The following is a 17487-nucleotide window of genomic DNA, read 5'->3' on the forward strand; positions in this document are numbered from 1 at the left end:
CCGGATCGGTTGCAAAGGACCATACATCCTGAACACATCCACCTCCCATGTTACCGGGCATGTCAACCATACACGCCTTTTAATGCGACCATTCCCAACTTCATTCCTTAATTTGGGATTAAATTTCGAAAGGGACAATGAACTCGAGTATGCTTTTATCATAAATGTGGGATGAACTAGAGCTCACAAGCTCTGAAGCCGGTACGGGTCGATTCCCGGAATCGACCCGTCGTCGGTCAGGCGGGGCGGGGCGCCGCGGGGGTGGCCGCAGCCACCCCCGCGCCGCCCCGCCCCGCCCGACCGGCGGCGGGTCGATTCCGGGAATCGACCCGTACTGGCTTCGGAGCTTGTGAGCTCTAGTTTAGAACCAGTTTTGCAGACAGTGACGTTATTCATCACTGGTGAATTTAAGATTCATCATCCTGTTTTGGTTACTCTTAATTTCGTTTCATACTTTCTCAACATCGGGAGTAGGTACCACCATGCAGATGTGAATAACACTGCGGAGAGGCGCCCAGAGAAAACCAAACAAAATAGTGCAATTACAATAACAGTTGCATTCAAACTGGTGTCATAAGCCGTGGCCTGCCTCCTTCTCCTATATGATCCTTGCACCGCTCTCGCAGGTCTGGTGGGCTGATGATTAACGGCCACAACCCTTCTCATTTTTTTAGCTTTAGACTGAACACGATAATGATTACCAGTGGATCCAGTGGATCCACACTCTATGGCGTTGTTGTAATTAGAGTTTCCCCCAACTCCGCAGCATGCTGTCGTGGGGGCCTTAAACCCTGCATTTATATACAGAGATTAGATAGTGTCTTTTTCAATGAAAATAATTCTCAGCAAAACTATACGTAATTCCCCACTATCCAGTGTGAAGTGGGCTGTATGACTTCAGTATATATACACCATAAAAATCTAGCTAGGACCTACACAGAAGGCCAATTTATTACAAAGTTCTGGTAACAGAAACACCAACTAATTGAACTAATAACTAAATTTTATGTATATACCACACCATTCATTCATTCACTTCCCATTTGGAGTATATACACGAATACAGAAAGAAGAGCGTGGGGATAAGAAGTATATAAAGAATTAAATACCATATTTAGAGGGATTGGCGAAGAAATCATAGATAATGTCGTACGTGTTGACGTAGATAATGTTGGCGTCTTTCAGTTGTTTGCGGATGGAGGAGAGCTGATATCGGAGGAGTGTGTTGAAATAGAGAACCGCGTCGTTGTAGTAAATGGAGCAGCCGTGCTTATCGAAGTCGTTGGAGGAATGGGAAAAGTAAGTGAGCCAGAAAGGACTGCAGCCTTGAGGCTGCACCCCACTCACCAGGATAGTCCTTGCTCCTTCATTGTACAGGGATTGCACAGCTCCTACAATAGACATTGCAACGTTTGGAAGAAAGCTCTTCTTCACCTGAGCGGTCGTGAGTTTGAGCTTCGTGTATGCGTAGCTGAAGTCATTGACCCCTATATCTATAGTGTAAATCCCGCTTCTGAATGCCTCCTCGCTTGGGAGATGATCTAGAGGACCTGAAACATTATTCCAGGAATTCTGAAATCAATATATTCAATTTAGCATTCAAAAACCTATTAGTATTGCTATTTAGATTGCTGAGATCTTTGGCAGTCAGTAGTTCAAATCCCAGGGGTAAGATATGTATATATAGTTACCACATTCCATGGAATCAGGCCAACTAGCATAAAAATTCAGTTCGTTTTATTTGATCGCTGATCATATAAAATTCCATCCAAATTCAAACTCAAAGCTTTAGTAAAATATGAAAGAGAATTTCTGCTATTTTAATATTACCATTCCTCTCATCGTATCACGCCACCCCCGCGCCGCCCCGCCCCGCCCGACCGGCGGTGGGTCGATTCCGGGAATCAACCCGTACCGGCTTCGGAGCTTGTGAGCTCTAGTTCATCCCACATTTATGATAAAAGCATACTCGAGTTCATTGTCCCTTTCGAAATTTAATCCCAAATTAAGGAATGAAGTTGGGAATGGTTGCATTAAAAGGCGTGTATGGTTGACATGCTCGGTAACATGGGAGGTGGATGTGTTCAGGATGTATGGTCCTTTGCAACCGATCCGGCACTAGTCAACCAAACCAAATTCGTGCTGTCTTTCGGGTATTTTCAGGATTTTGAAGAGGTGTTGCCACAGATACGTCCTGGGATGCTATTGAACACCTTGTGTGCCCTCCTATTGTTTTTATAATTACTTGTTTTGATGCAGAGCAGTCCCTGGATAACCTCTTCCGATTGAAGATCTCTCACTGACGAGTCCAACAAATGCCATAAATGACGACGTTAATTTATAATTATAAACAATGTTTGAACAAATGGATAGACGTGAGGATCTGAATGATAATGTCCATTTCAGGTTTTGCTCATAAGTCTCTTTGTTAACTGTAAATTTGCATTTGATTGAAAGCCTTTTTCGCCTTTCTTAGATTCTTATGTTGGTTTTCTATGATGATACAGATTGATTGGTCAGAGAAGACCACGGAGCCATTTCTTTGGTTGATTAATGTCAGAAATGAAAGCATTGAAGGTTAGGATATCTTTCAAACTCCTCTTGATCACTATTTCATGTTTAGGTTAAAGTGGCAAAAAGACCCTATGCAACATCTCATGATTTTCCTTTGACACAACTAAATATCCTCTCTTCTAGTTGATATTGTTTATGTGCACAACATCTTTACGTCTGCTATTTATGATGAGTAATCATAGCCATGTAACATCGAACGATTTGCTACTTACTATAATTTACTTTAAATTTTATCACAGTGATATGCCCCTTACATAACCACCAAAAGTTCAAAAATGTTAAAATAGTAAACGAAACAGGCTAGATTTGTTGTTTACTTTCAGACTTCCACGGTTCTTTGCCCATCGACTGTAACAAAATTCTGTGAATATATGATTTTGGTCATTGGAGCACCAGTCTAGCTGTAGATGTGGATACAGTATTCCATTATACGATCAAACCCATTGTGCCATGAATGGTGCAAATATGGTGGAGGGATCTTGAATCTTCAGGTGCTATACCGTTGTCCTTCACAGGTTACGCCCTTTTATCATAATATATTATAGGTCCTATGACATAATATATTAATGTGGACCCTGTGCTAATAAAACACTATTTATAAGGTTAAATGTTGTATGCTATATTGGATAATGATTTAATGATGTCTTAAATTAAATTTCTAAACTTATAACATGTAATTTGATCTCATAACTGTGATATTAACAAAACCAAAATTGTACATATCTTACTATTTCTACTAATCAGTAATTTATTCTTCTAACCATTGAAAATTTTAAGGAAGTCAAAGCATAATATTGGCTATGGCTGATACAGAAATGAGTTCAAAGGGTTGAAAAAAGATTAGGTTCTCCAAATTACAACCAATTTAAAAGTGTCTGCATCTTATTGAATATTTGTTGTTGCAAGTATTATTGTGTCAAGCACACACATGCTCGTGGGAAAAGGTTCTCCATTTTTTGTATTTTAGGATCCTTTTATATAGATAGGCCTTGCACAATGTATCAAACGTCGGAAAATATGATATCATTGATAGCAGAATAAAACAGAATATTAGATGTGCTAAGAATCTAGCTATTCAATTTCACATCATGATTATAATAATAGGTTTAAACTGCTTCTAAGATTGTATTATTGATTTTTAATTTATAAAATTAATTTTTCAATTTGGTTTGGTGAAATAAAGAAACAAATAGTTCTATCTAATAGCATGTTTGTTACCTAATTGATTTTTCAAGTGTTAGTCTTGGAAAGGGATTTAGTGAATTAGTTATCAAATTTTGCAAATTATTTTTCCTATATCAAATAATAAAAGAAATAGCAAAACCAATCCATGGTATGACAAAGAGTGTAAAAGTGCGAGGAGAGCAATTAAGGAAGCTGTTGATGAATCTCTTAAAATGGACAAGATAAAAATATATAAAGCCCTAACTAGAAGGAAAAAGAGGCAATACATTCGTCAAAGACAAGGGAATCTCTTACACCTCTCTAAGCTAGCTCCTAAGAAATTTTGGAGGCAAATTCTGACTAGGAAGACTAAAGAGGTGTCTCACCTCCATTCTTGGAATAAGAAGAAGGATTCAGGGGAAGTTGCTAGGGGGATGCATGAGAGAATTCAAATAGGAGGATTCTCATAGATATGATTGCGCTTAGTTAAAAAACAACCGTGCATATTCATTGAACCCTTATGTTTTGGAACAATACAAATATTAGGATTGGATAAGTTCTTTAGTGATGCATACGCCCTTTGGTTTGAAGTCCTCACATGTATAGTGTATTTCAAGACCATATTACACTTCATGGACTCTTAAAGACTATTGTAATATATTGTATTTTATTATATGATACTGTGAAGGATGCCTCTTAGGTCAGCAATGGTCCAAGTAGCATGTTTTTGAAAAATTAATTGTATATATTAAATTTGTTATTTATTATGTGAATGTTTGAGCCACGATATCTATATTTGGTCGAGCTCTATTATTTTGTCTGTACTCCAATTATATATAGTTAGCATTATAGTTTTGATGAAAATATTAAGGTGACGTTAGGTTGCCTTCGCATCCCCGACTACAGGTTTCGAGGGTGGACGTCAGCTTGTATGTGTGATACAACGGACAGAGAGACAGTACGTGACAGAAAAATCATTATTCCAGTATCAACACTTTCGTTCTGAAGCTATATTTTGCAGGAAAATTTCGTAGAAAATTTCGTAGTCACTGCCATTTTTAAAACAGCTGCAAAATTGACACCTAAAAAAAAAAAACATCGTTCCAGTATACACACTTTTCGTTTTGAGCATTGTTTTTGTGGTTTTTTTGGGGTTTTTGGGCCAGAGTTCCCGTTTGGAGTTTATAGTTCTCGTTTCAAAGTTTACATTGTTCTTTGTATATAAAGCAAAATAAAATCTACTTTAAAAATTCATGAGACATTTATGGTTGGTTTGTTGAATGATTCTAGAATTTAGAAAAATATGGTTTTATTAAGTGATTTTAGGATTTGAAAAAAATCTATTTGTGGAGTGATTTACGGATAGCTGTTAAGATTTAGAAAAGATATTGAATTACTTAATTCTACTCATTGTAAGCCTATGGAAAATCAGAACTAATGACTAAATACATGTAGAAGCAGGCCGAGAGAAAGGAGAGAGTGTTTTTGAATAATTATATGTTCAAAAATTGTTGAATTAAAGTGATATGTGTGTAGAAACTAAAATATATATTTTAAATGAATTTATTCTCGATAGAAAACCTGTTTCAAATTTGGAAAATTCATTTTCAAATTCTAAAAGTTGATGAATAAAACAGGAAATTATTTAATATTTAAATGTGGAAAAATGGGTTGCAAAGATTCATTCTAAAGTTCCAACCCATAGCACCTGTGTAAAAAATACAGGTTTTTTTATGAACCCACTCTAAAAAAAACCTCTTTTTGGTTTGAAAGATTCACTTCCATATGTTCGAAAACTATGCAAAAATCAATGAATAAAATATGAAAAGCACAGTAAAACATAATGTTGCTATTTGATTTCTCAATATAATAAGACTAGTTGTTTATATACATATAGAGATAGATAATGTGTTAGTGTTTTTGGAAATGAATATGATGTTTTGTGCTTAGCTATTTATAGTGATCTTGCATGAAAATAATAAGTCATTATGATAGATTTTCATGCAAAGAGATATATACATATATATATATATATATATATATATATATATATATATATATATATATATATCTATATATATATATATATATATATATATATATATATATATATATATATATGCATTGAGAAGAGAATATAATTATTGTGTTAGGATATTTAGAAAGAAATATGTAATTGCATGCAATATTATGTTATCTATCCTCTCAAAATATTATGCATGTACATATAAGATTATGTTAGTGTTCTTTTGGAAAGATTTAGTGTTAGGTCCCTATAAAAGTAGTGTATTTCCTCATTGTTATTGTTAGTGTAGCCCCCTTATTGTTATTGTTATACCCATGTAGTCCCCATATTTTTATTATTGTACCCCATAGAAGACCACTATTGTTATTTTTGTTCCCTTACATTATTATTGTTATGTCGACTCTGATTATATGACCCCTTAGAATCCTATATATAGAAATGAGGTCTTGTGATTTGAATCATTGAAGAATTTTCCATTCGTGTAATGTAAAGGAGGTTTCTACCTGAAAGTGGATAATTTTGAAGTCTTTTATATATCTCTTCTTCTATTTTGCTATTTTGTTGCATACCATTTGGTATCAAAGCTTGGGATTCTAGGGTTTTTCTTCTTCAAACACACCATCTTGTAATTTTTGCTATAATGTTTTTTCTACCAGGATTCAAAAGCTAGGATTTCTATCTCATGGATCTAAAATTGTGGTGAACTTCTTGTAAAAATTTAAGATCTTGGTTCGCTATATTTTTGAATATATGATCCGTGGAAGTTAGGGTTTTTGCATGATCCAAAATTCTCTCTCAAATAGGAGACCTAGGGAAAATCATCACATCTTTCATTTCAAGCATAGGCTTTGAATTCTATAAAAATTGGATGAAAGTTTAAAGGCTATAGTTTTTTCATTTATAAATTTCAGGAAAGAAGGTCGAAATAGTGATAGATGGTACTCCATATCAATTCTCCCCACTTAAGGAATATATAATCAGGCCATCATGGTAGATCAGGCATAAATCTTTCCTAAAGAATTCAATCTTGATCTAAGTTATGGGGTTGGAAAGAAGACTGAAAAGGCTACTACAAGATGAAATTTTAGACCTTGGAGATCAGAAATTACATAGATACAACAGATTTAATATCCAACTCCTACAAAGAAACAAAAATGTGTAGTTTTTAAATTTTTCATAAGTTTTGTTTGAAAAATAGTTGGAAGGGATTCAAAGAGTATAGTGAAGAACAATTATCATTATTTGATGCCTCGAAGAAATAAAATGGAAAAACCTAGTAAGCAACCTGAAAGATCTGTTATGACACATGAAGAAGAGGAATAAATGCAACATGATATATCAAAGTTACGATACTAAGTGCAACAAATTTCGCTCTCACAAATGGTAATAGAAGGTAAGATGGGTGGTTTGAAGAATGGTTTCGGAGAAAAACTAAAAGTAAACCTGGAATATTTGAAGAATGACATGGAAGCTAAGATCGATGGTATAGAAGAAAAATTGAAAGTTAACATGGAAGATATGAAGAAGGACATGGAAGGTTTGAAGGGAGGTGTCACAAAGTTTCTATAAGAAATTCTTCCTAATGGCGTAAAGGTAGTAGAGGAAACTCATGATGAGAACAAAAGAATTGTTAATCATGAATTACTAAAATCTAATGTACAATTGAAGACCCAAGATATTCCAAAGATCGATATGAGGATGTTTGATGGAAAGGATCCTGTAACATGGATAATATAGATGGAGCAATATTTTGATCTCCATAACGTGGAAAACACACAAAAGGTATGTCTTGCAACTTCATATTTAAAACATAATTAGCTTGTATAGTGTCGATGGATTTTCTCTTGTAAACAAACTGTTAGTTGGTCAATTTTTATGGAGGAAATGATAGCACATTATTATGATACAAAGAGAAACACCTTCTTTAGACAATTGAGAAATCTTAGGCAAAAGGGTTAAATGGTGGAGCACATTAAGGACTTACAAAAATCCAATATAAGGGTAGATGATATTCTAGAAGAGCATATGATTGATCTCTTCACAGGGACTTGAATAGATAACATCGAACATGAGGTTCACCTTGGGGAACTTGATTCATTGGAAAAGGCATTCAGGTTAGCAAGAAAAATTGAAAGAAAATTATGGCAAAAAGGAAGCCTACCACTCACATCTATAAAGATTGAAGTGTTGTTTCTCCTAACCTTCCACAACCTACAAGTTTGACACCATAAAAATTGGAAGAAAGTGGGGAAAAATGGATTTGTTATAGTCATGATAGAAAATACACTGAAGTTCATAAGTGTGCGGAGAATAAATTATTTTACATAGATTGTGAAGAGGAGGAATAAAAGGAATAAGAAACATCAAACGAAGAAGATATCCACCGAGAACTAACCCCACAAAAAGATTAAATTAATCTGACTATATCCTGTAATGCACTGACAAGAATTACCACTCCTCAAACTCTCAATATAGAAGGACATATCAAGAAGAAAAAGGTAATAATGTTGATTGATTCAGGTAGTACCCATAATTTTATTCATTATAAGATAGCCAAGGAATTGAATTTCCTCGTATATCTAGCATGGGAGTGAATTATTGGATGAATTACATGGAGCAATTTACTTAACTAAGTTGAATCTACATTTAGGATATCATCAAATAAGAATGAAGATTGAATACATTCCAAAAAAAACATTTAGAACTCTTGATGGTCATTATTAATTTTTGGTCATGCATTTTGGCCTTACCAATGCAACTTCTACATTTCAAGGTTTGATGAATTTGATTTTCAAACGCTTCCTTAGAAAATTGTTTTAGTATTTTTTGATGATATACTCATCTACAACAAGTATTCAAAGGATCATGTTCAACATGTTGGCAAGGTTCTTAGACTATTGGAAGATAAACAATTATATGAAAAAACCTCCAAATGCTTCTTTGGAGTATAGGAGATGGACTCTCTGGGTAATATTTTATCTTATGAGGGTGTTAAGGTAGACCCTAGCAAAATTAATGCCATTATGGAATGGAAGATCCCCACATCTATAAATCATCTGTACAGATTTCTTGGGTTGATAGGGTACTATCGTACGTTTGTTAACAATTATGGGATAATAGAAGCACATCTAATAACATTACTGGAGAAAGATGCATTTTTCTGGACTCCAAAAGAAACTAAGGCCTTTAAACACCTTAAAGAGGCAATGTGCCAATAATGAGTATTATCTATGCCAGACTACACAAAACCTTTATTGCGGAATGTGATGCCTCAAGAAATGGAATTGGTGTTGTTTAAATGCAAGAAGGAAGACCCATTTCTTTTGAAAGTCCTTCAATAAAAGGAAATTCTTTACACAAAGCTATTTATGAGAAGGAAATGTTGGCAATACTACATGCACTTAAGAAATGATGACCTTACGTAATGGGAAGACACTTCAAGGTAAAAATGGATCATGATAGTCTTAAATACTTTTTACAACAATTACTATCTTCAAAAGAGCAACAAAAATGGGGCACAAAGATGTTGCATTATGACTTTGAAATCATTTAAAAAATGGGAAGCAAAATCTTGTTGTAGATGCACTCTCAAGAAAGTATGAGGAAGTGGAAGCGTTTCTTTGTGTCATTTTTATTATCCAATGACATTGGACAACCAAAAAAAGGGATGAATGGAAGAATGACGAATAAGTGTGGGAACTCATTCAAAAGTTCCAGAAAAATACCAGTACATCTGATACATTTAGCTGGAAAATTGATTCATTATGGTACAAATATCACTTATACCTTTGAAAGAATTCCCACCTCAAACGAAAGATTCTTTTGGAATTGCACACCTCTCCATTAGGAGGAAAATCAGATTTTTTTTTAAATTACCAAAGGGTTAAGAAGGATGGTTTTTGGGATGGACTTAAATTTGATATCAAAAGTTTGTGGTAGAATTTTTGGTTTTCCAATAATATAAGTTGAGATAATTGAGACCTTATGACTATTACAACCTTTATCCATTCTAGGTCAATGTTGGGAGAAGGTTTCAGTGTATTTTATCACATGCTTACCCAAGTCCAAATGAAAGAGTGTCATCATGGTGGTATTTCATAGAACTACCAAGTATGTACACTTTTGTGCATTATCTCATCCAAAGCCAATATAGCTTCCACTACATTTATGGAAACAATTCAAAAGGTACATTGAAACCCAAATATTATTGTAAGTGACACAAAACCCATTTTCACTCAAATGTTTTGAACGAAATTATTTTATTGTATAGGTAGTCACTTAGCTCATAACACATCTTATCATCCTCAATCTAATGGGAAAACTTAAACAGTGAACAAATATTTGGAAGGATACCTTTGTTCCTTTCCTTCTATGCTACAACAAAAATGACAACATTTATGGCACCTTATGGATATTATCCACTTCCCATTGCATCATATTGAAGAATAAATTCTAAGGTTCAAATAGTGGAAGATCACATTCAGCATCAACAAAAAGTTCTTGAACTCTTAAAGGATAACCTCACTTTGGCACAAAATAGAATGAAGCAAGAGGGAGATCAACATCATAGTGTAAGAAGTTTCGATATAGGAAATCAGGTATCTTTATGGTTACAACCATGGAAATAAATGTTCCTGAAGAAAGCTAAGAAGGATAATAAATTATCATTAAAGTATTATGGTCCTCAAAAGGTGTTGAAAAATATTGGTACTATGGCATACGAATTGGATCTTTCGCCATCTTCCTAAGTGCACCTAGTTTTCCATGTTTCATGCTTAAAAAGCTTATAGGTGACAAGCTCCCATTTCAAACAATATTGCCAAAACTTGATAAGGAAGGAAAAATCATATTGGAAGCTGAAACAGTCATGGAAACAAGAACTTGATAGCTATGAAATTGATCAATTTCATAGTATCTCAACAAGTGGAAGAAATTAGCCCTTGAATATTCCACATGGGAGGGTGAAAATTTTATACAGAAGCATCTTGAACTACTCAAGCATTGAGGACAACACTTTTTTAAAGGAGAGGGGCATGTTAGGTCCCTATAATACTAATGTATTCCCTAATAGTTATTGCGAGTGTTGGCCCCTTATTGTTATTTTTGTGACCATGTAGTCCCCATATTGTTATTATTGTGCCCCATAGAATCCCACAGTTGTTATTATTATACCCTTACGTTATTGTTGTTATGTCAGCACTGATTATATTGTGAACCCTTAGACTCATATATAGAGAAAAGAGGTTTTTTTATTTCAATCATCAAATAATTTTCCATATGTTTAATTTAAAGGAGGTTTCCCCCTCAAAGAGGCTAATTTTGAAGTCGTTGATCTAATATCTCTTCTTCGATTTTGTAAGTTGCTTGCGTAACATTTTGCATTTACATGTAAGAGTACATTAGCTTCCTTTTGAGAAAATATCATGTATCTGCATGTAAGAATAACAACTATTGTGAAAAGTTATGTATTGGCATGAAAAAACATAGCTAATGTGCTAGTTTCCTTTATAATAATAAGGATAGTTGTAGTGGTTTTCCTCTTAAAAATGAAGGTGTTATTGTGCTAGGGCAATACAAATTAATGTGGTGTTTCATAGATTATATTTTTTTTATGCATGCATGTATAATGATGTTAAAGAAGGCAAGAAATGCTATTATTTTTATGTTTTATGGATGAACATGAATAGATGTTGAAGAATCACTAATAAATAATTATTATCGGTTTGATTATTATTTGATCTAACGAGGATATCAAAGCTCACAGAGAGTAACAATTGTAGAAAAGATTGGGACATATGTGAAAAATGGATTTTACTTAACATTGTTGTAGGAAGTAAACTAGTGGTGCATGTAGATGAAAGAATGTTAGCTACAAGATAATCCACTAATAAGAAGAACGAGGTTACAATGTTTTCAGGTTTATGGCTCTCTATATAAATGATATCCTAATGATTGTAATAGTTTGTCTATAGATATGTTTCATTTCAGATGATAATTATTTGTAATATTTTATGACAAAGGTTAGGGGATTGACCCCCTTACAAGCCATTGAGTGAGGGGAGAATACCCTCACGAGAATTTAATAATAAATTTAAACAATTGTTGTTATTCACCCTCTAGGGTTTAGATGGTATATTTTTGTCTAATGATGTGATTATTCGTTGTGCTATTTTTATGATGTTGATTCCTTGCATGATGTGATGTATGTGATCAAGCATGTGATTAACTATCAAAGTTAAAAGAATCATGGAATGATGCAATTTTACATGAGGAAGATAAAGTTAATATACTACAGCAATGATAGTTAATAGTTATGTACCTCACGATTCTTTTACTAAATATTACAATATGTAATGAGTATGGTTTATTGAATAGTCATTGAAGGAATATGGAGAGTAATTTAGAAAGTTACACAGTGGTAAATGCTATAAAAATTTCATAATTCCATATATTTTCTTACAAGTTTATTCTGGAGAATAGAAAAATCAAAATTTTAATTCCAAAACTCCCTACCATAATGTGGGGAAATCAGACGAGAAATATGTTAGGAAATCTTCAAAAAAATATAACACATAAAATATGATGCTAAAATATTTTAGTTTCCTATTAAAAAGTTTTAACTATAGTTTAATATTATTTCTGTTTTTAATCATAAATTTTAATATTAATATCTGTAAATTATCAATATTTATTATTAATATCTATAATGAAATTTCATAAATGTTTAGTTATATTAAACCTCTTCTTTGATACTCAAATAAATAAATGTGAATGGGCTTGGTAAAAATATATATTTTTTAAATATATGTATAATGCCGTATAAAAAAATAAATGTGAATGGATAACTTTGGTAAAAACATATATTTTTTAAATATAGGTATAATGCCGTATAAATATTTTAAAGTATGATTATTTGGAAAAAAACTATTTTTTTAAGGTATATGTTTAATATTTTTTAAATTGAGTTTAATTAAAAATTTTAAAAATATTAAACTTCAGTTAAAATTAATAGCATTAATTTATCTTTAAAGTTATCATCAAATTTCTAAGAGTTTTTGAAAATATTAAATTTACTATAAATTTTAAATGGATTGGAGGTCATTTATTTGTGGGTCGGTGTTTGATGTGTTTCGCTGCTGTCTTTTGTTTATTTGTTATGTTCTGATGTTTTCGTAGACTTTTTAGTTTTGTTGCAAATGATGTTATTGTAATAGTTTTATATTTATTATTTTCTTAACATACGGTCAAAAAAAGGTGATGGAATGAATAATGTAATTTTTTTTGGTTTATGGAAGGCAATACAATTAGTTTAAAAATATATATTTTAATTAATGTAAAATTTTGATTTTATGAATATTTTTTTATCAAATTTCTGGAATGAACAATGTGATATTTTTTGGTTTACGGAAGGCAATACAATTAGCTTAAAAATAAAAATATATATTTTAATTAATGTAAAATTTTGATTTTATGAATATTTGTTTTATCAAATTATAGGAAAATGGTCATGGTTATTGTTGTTTAGGGGAGGGAAAATTTTAAGGATACAGATTTACTTTAAAATCTAGAAACCTTCACGAATTTTATCTATTTGTAATAAGAACATTTAATTTTTTTGAAAATTATTTGGAAAATGTTTTTTAAAATGTTGGAATTTCTAATGATTTTATATCATTTAGAAATTTTTGGTGATTTTCAAGTTAAAGAAGAATATTTTAAGAAAATATGGAAAATAGTAAATTTTATTTTGGAAAAAGTATGGAAAATTATTTGGCTACTAACATTTTCCATAGTTTAAACAATTTAAATAAACAATAAGTGAAAAAGTAAGATAATTTTTTTTTCTCTATTATCTAAACATTATTTTCTTTAATTTTTAAGTCACTTTTTCCTAACTATTTTACTTTATTAAAATGAAGATATTGATTAAATTATAACTTTATCAATTTCCATAATAGATTTCTATAAATATTTACACATACTTGTATTTCATAAAAAATGGAGATATATTAATTTTTGCATATACAAAATGAATTAAATCCCACAAGCTATATATCCAATTGTTAACTAATATAACATTGCAATGGTTTCAAAGTATTTTTTGTTGATTGACTTTGCATCATAAATAATCTACAATTTACCATACTTACCATCCCATAAATTAGGGGTAATACTAAAAATTAGCGTATGACATCTCTTTGTTTGTGGCACAAGGAATACCCTACGTGTATTAATTTAACTACTAAATACTACCGAAGCATACATGTTCTACCTCCTAAGATACATACATACATATGCACACACACAACATGCTAGATCCATATTAACTTTGGATCTACCAAGGGGTGAGAGGGATCAAATATCTTTAGATTGGAACCCCCTCTTGAGTAAAAAGAGATTTGGTCCCTCTTGGTGCATGGTAGATCTATAGTTAAGATGTATCTACATGCTTACTGTAATTATTGCTAAAAAAAATTAACAAGTCTTTCATATATAGCACATTTCTATTTCTATTTCCATTTATTAAATCATCAATATATAGCCTTAGTCTAACATATAGACGAAATGGCCGTTTTCATGGCCTTTTTCATCATCATTATTTTGGTTATTTTAAAAACTTGAGCTTAAATGGTTTAATGTGCATAATTGAGTGAGCGAGAGTTTTTAAGGGTGTTGAATCCGTTTATGCATTCAAAAATGTATTTTGAACAACAAAAAATATTCAAATTATATTGCGTAATTTTGGTGAATTCCACCTAAAAAAAATTATTTTAGAAAATGCATATATATATATATATATATGGTCCACAAAAATAATTTATATAATAAAACTATTATTAATTTAATTTTTTGTGGTCAAATTTACCTACCTTACATTAATATTAGTTATTTTTTTATTTATCTGAATTGATTTTAAAAACACTATTAAATTGTGAAAATTTTATTTTTTATTAAATTAAATATTATATCAATATCACTTGACACTCTATCTTACTAAACCCTTGGATTTTAGTTGTTGGATTTTATTGTGTTAAAATACATTTTGAAGAAAATGTTATAACCTGTGGCTTGTTTATAGTTAACAATTTTGTACTTTTTATCTATTGAATATATTAGTTTTTTTACATGGTTTTCTTATAGCCCATAGCTTTGTACTTTATATTTATCCCATTATTTATTTTTATTTAGTTAATTTTTCTTTTATAAATTAAGATGACATATATAATTCTAGGTGGAATACATTCTTAAATTACACTTACACGTCTCCGTTATACTTGGTTGTAGGGTACTTCTTAGTGCATTTAATATTATTTATGGTGACATTATCCATATGAAAATATATATGAGAAAAAATATTGTTATAAGTAACTCTACATCCATATTTTACTATCATATTAGAGTTAAATGATATTATCTAACATACCCATAAAATTATATATTCATATATATAATTGTCATGTACCTCAAGCACAAACCTACAAAGAATTTTTCTTTGTTCAACTAATTACGTTTCCATAATAGGTTCTCATGACTAGTAAAACATATCTCTATGGTACAATTTGATAATTAACCACATTTTCCCTTTACTTATTAATGAAGTATTTAAACTTAAACCTTTACATTACCTCTACTCATATTATAAACAAACATATGTACAACTTATTTTAACATTTTGATAATTATCCTATGTCTTTGATTTGAACTTAGGACATACTCGAATATAATTCCTTTAAGTCTATTATGGGTCCCTTCTGCACCATACTTCTCCAATATAAAAAATAACTTACGTTTAATAGTTTCGAATATATTCTTTACGCCTCCTAAGAATTTATATATAGAGTGAGTGCGATAATATATAATGTGGGATTCCATCCCGCCTTTATCCCTTATGTGATTACGGGTTTACCTCATCGATATATTACATTTTTAAACTTGGAATATATTATTTGAATTAATGTTCTACTTGGTTTATTTTCCATTTGATTCATCTTTATCTATATGGTTTTCCTTAATCATTAGCTGAGGTGGCATATTTCCTTTTACATTGGGTTCACTACTTATCCACATCGATAGAGTCTATTAATGAATTGACGTAGGAAAAACCCCACGACACACATAGTATGCATATAAAATGCATAATATCATTAATCCTAGGAATTTTTATGACCTCCTTGGTCAAACCTTTATAAATTAAGATTAAGGCTCTTGAATTGAATTTCATGCATAATGCTTCAATAATTAACCCAGTCTACATACCAGATCATCCTTTATCGCAATCGCGGAGTTTCAAAGCACTCAATAGAACATGCATTCAGAACTCTCGACTTGCGATATGTGATTACGCAACCGGACTCCAAATAAATTAAAACCATGCCTATAACTTCCTCAGGTCCACTCACCACAAATCTTTTCCCTTTAATCTCCACCATCGATCTTACCCTCGATCCGACGGATGCACTTTTTCCTGATCAACAAACTAACCTGATGCTTTATAACCATTGATCAAGATCCGCTTGATATGACGGTCCACACCAATATCGGGTGGATCACTTACGCGACGGTTACCACCTTCATGGAGCTAATGAGAATTATCAGTCTTCGATCTATAAATTTTTAGGTCCGTGTTTAAGACTATCATCCAGTCAACTTAAAACCAAATATCCATTGGATAACAGAAGCCATCCAATCCTCCACTTTGCGGCCCTTCAACTAGCACACGAGTTATCAACCAACTTAACGCCGTAGTTGACTATGACGTAAGCGTTGACTGTGGGATCGACGAAGAAGACTCTTATCCTCTCTAAGAAGACTCTTATCCTCTCTGCCCAACCTTTAGTGGGATTCTTTAGGTTCGCTACCACTTTTCATTCACTTTTTTCTTTAGAACACATGCATCTTTCCTTGTCTATCTACTTCTATCAATATTTGCTTAGTCTTTAACCTATAAAACTAAAGCTAGAGTTAAATAAGCAATACCTGTATGATTTCACAAGCAGTCTCCATCTGTTCTTCACATTTGAGTGAACCTCCACTTTCCTCAAGAAAACAAACATCACTGTGTTTTCCTTATGCTTCTGCAATCTATTCTTAAGAATATCACCTACTCTCATTTTATGTCATGTCCTCTACTTATCATATTCAAATAACCTGATCTCCTTTTTCTTTTGGAATCACACTTGTATTCTGCACAATTCTGCTTTAATTAAAAAGAGCTTTAACTAGCTCTGATACCACTCTGACGCAGGAAAAACCCCGTGAGACCCACATTATGCATATAAAATGCATAATCTTATTAATCCCAGGAATTTCTATGACCTTCTTGGTCAAACCTTCATAAAGTAAGGTCAGGGCCCTTTAATTGAATCTCATGCAGAATGCTTCAATAATTAACCCAGTCTACATACTAGATCATCCTTTATCGCAATCGCAGAGTTCAAAGGACTCCATAGAACATGCATTTAGAACTCTCGACTTACGATATGCAATTACACAACCAGACTCCAAATAAATTAAACCTGTGCCTATAACTTCGTTCGGTCCACTCACTACAAATATTTTCTCTTTAATCTCCACCATCGATCTTACCCTCGATCTGACGGCTGCACTTTTTCACGATCAACAAACTAACCCAATGCTTTATAACCATTAATCAAAGTCCGCTTGATCCGACAGTCCACAACGATATCAGGTGGATCACTTACGCCATGGTTACTGCCTTCACG

At 32.3% G+C, this 17487-nt stretch overlaps 1 protein-coding gene across 1 annotated transcript; it reads right to left on the minus strand.

The window, feature by feature from the left end:
• Positions 1-417: 417 nt before the first annotated feature.
• Positions 418-1952, minus strand: LOC149260259 (GDSL esterase/lipase At4g01130-like). Its single transcript, XM_089457516.1, has 3 exons — positions 1916-1952; positions 1110-1550; positions 418-791 (listed from the first exon to the last, which is right to left on the minus strand). Exons 1-3 carry the CDS (start codon positions 1950-1952, stop codon positions 418-420), a joined length of 852 nt encoding a protein of 283 aa, XP_089313642.1.
• Positions 1953-17487: the final 15535 nt, after the last annotated feature.

This window comes from Pinus tabuliformis, chromosome 6 (assembly GCF_031772625.1).
Source record: "Pinus tabuliformis cultivar Carrire ecotype Pingquan chromosome 6, CPIR1, whole genome shotgun sequence".
NCBI classification, from domain to species: Eukaryota; Viridiplantae; Streptophyta; class Pinopsida; order Pinales; family Pinaceae; genus Pinus; species Pinus tabuliformis.

Excerpts from the sequence above, each read along its gene's own strand:
- LOC149260259 (XM_089457516.1), bottom strand. The coding sequence starts at position 1,952 with ATGTGGGATGAACTAGAGCTCACAAGCTCCGAAGCCG. Across the intron at positions 1,551-1,915 it reads GCTCACAAGCTCCGAAGCCG|GTCCTCTAGATCATCTCCCA; the intron begins GTACGGGTTGAT and ends ATAATGTTTCAG. Across the intron at positions 792-1,109 it reads CGCCAATCCCTCTAAATATG|GGTTTAAGGCCCCCACGACA; the intron begins GTATTTAATTCT and ends ATATAAATGCAG.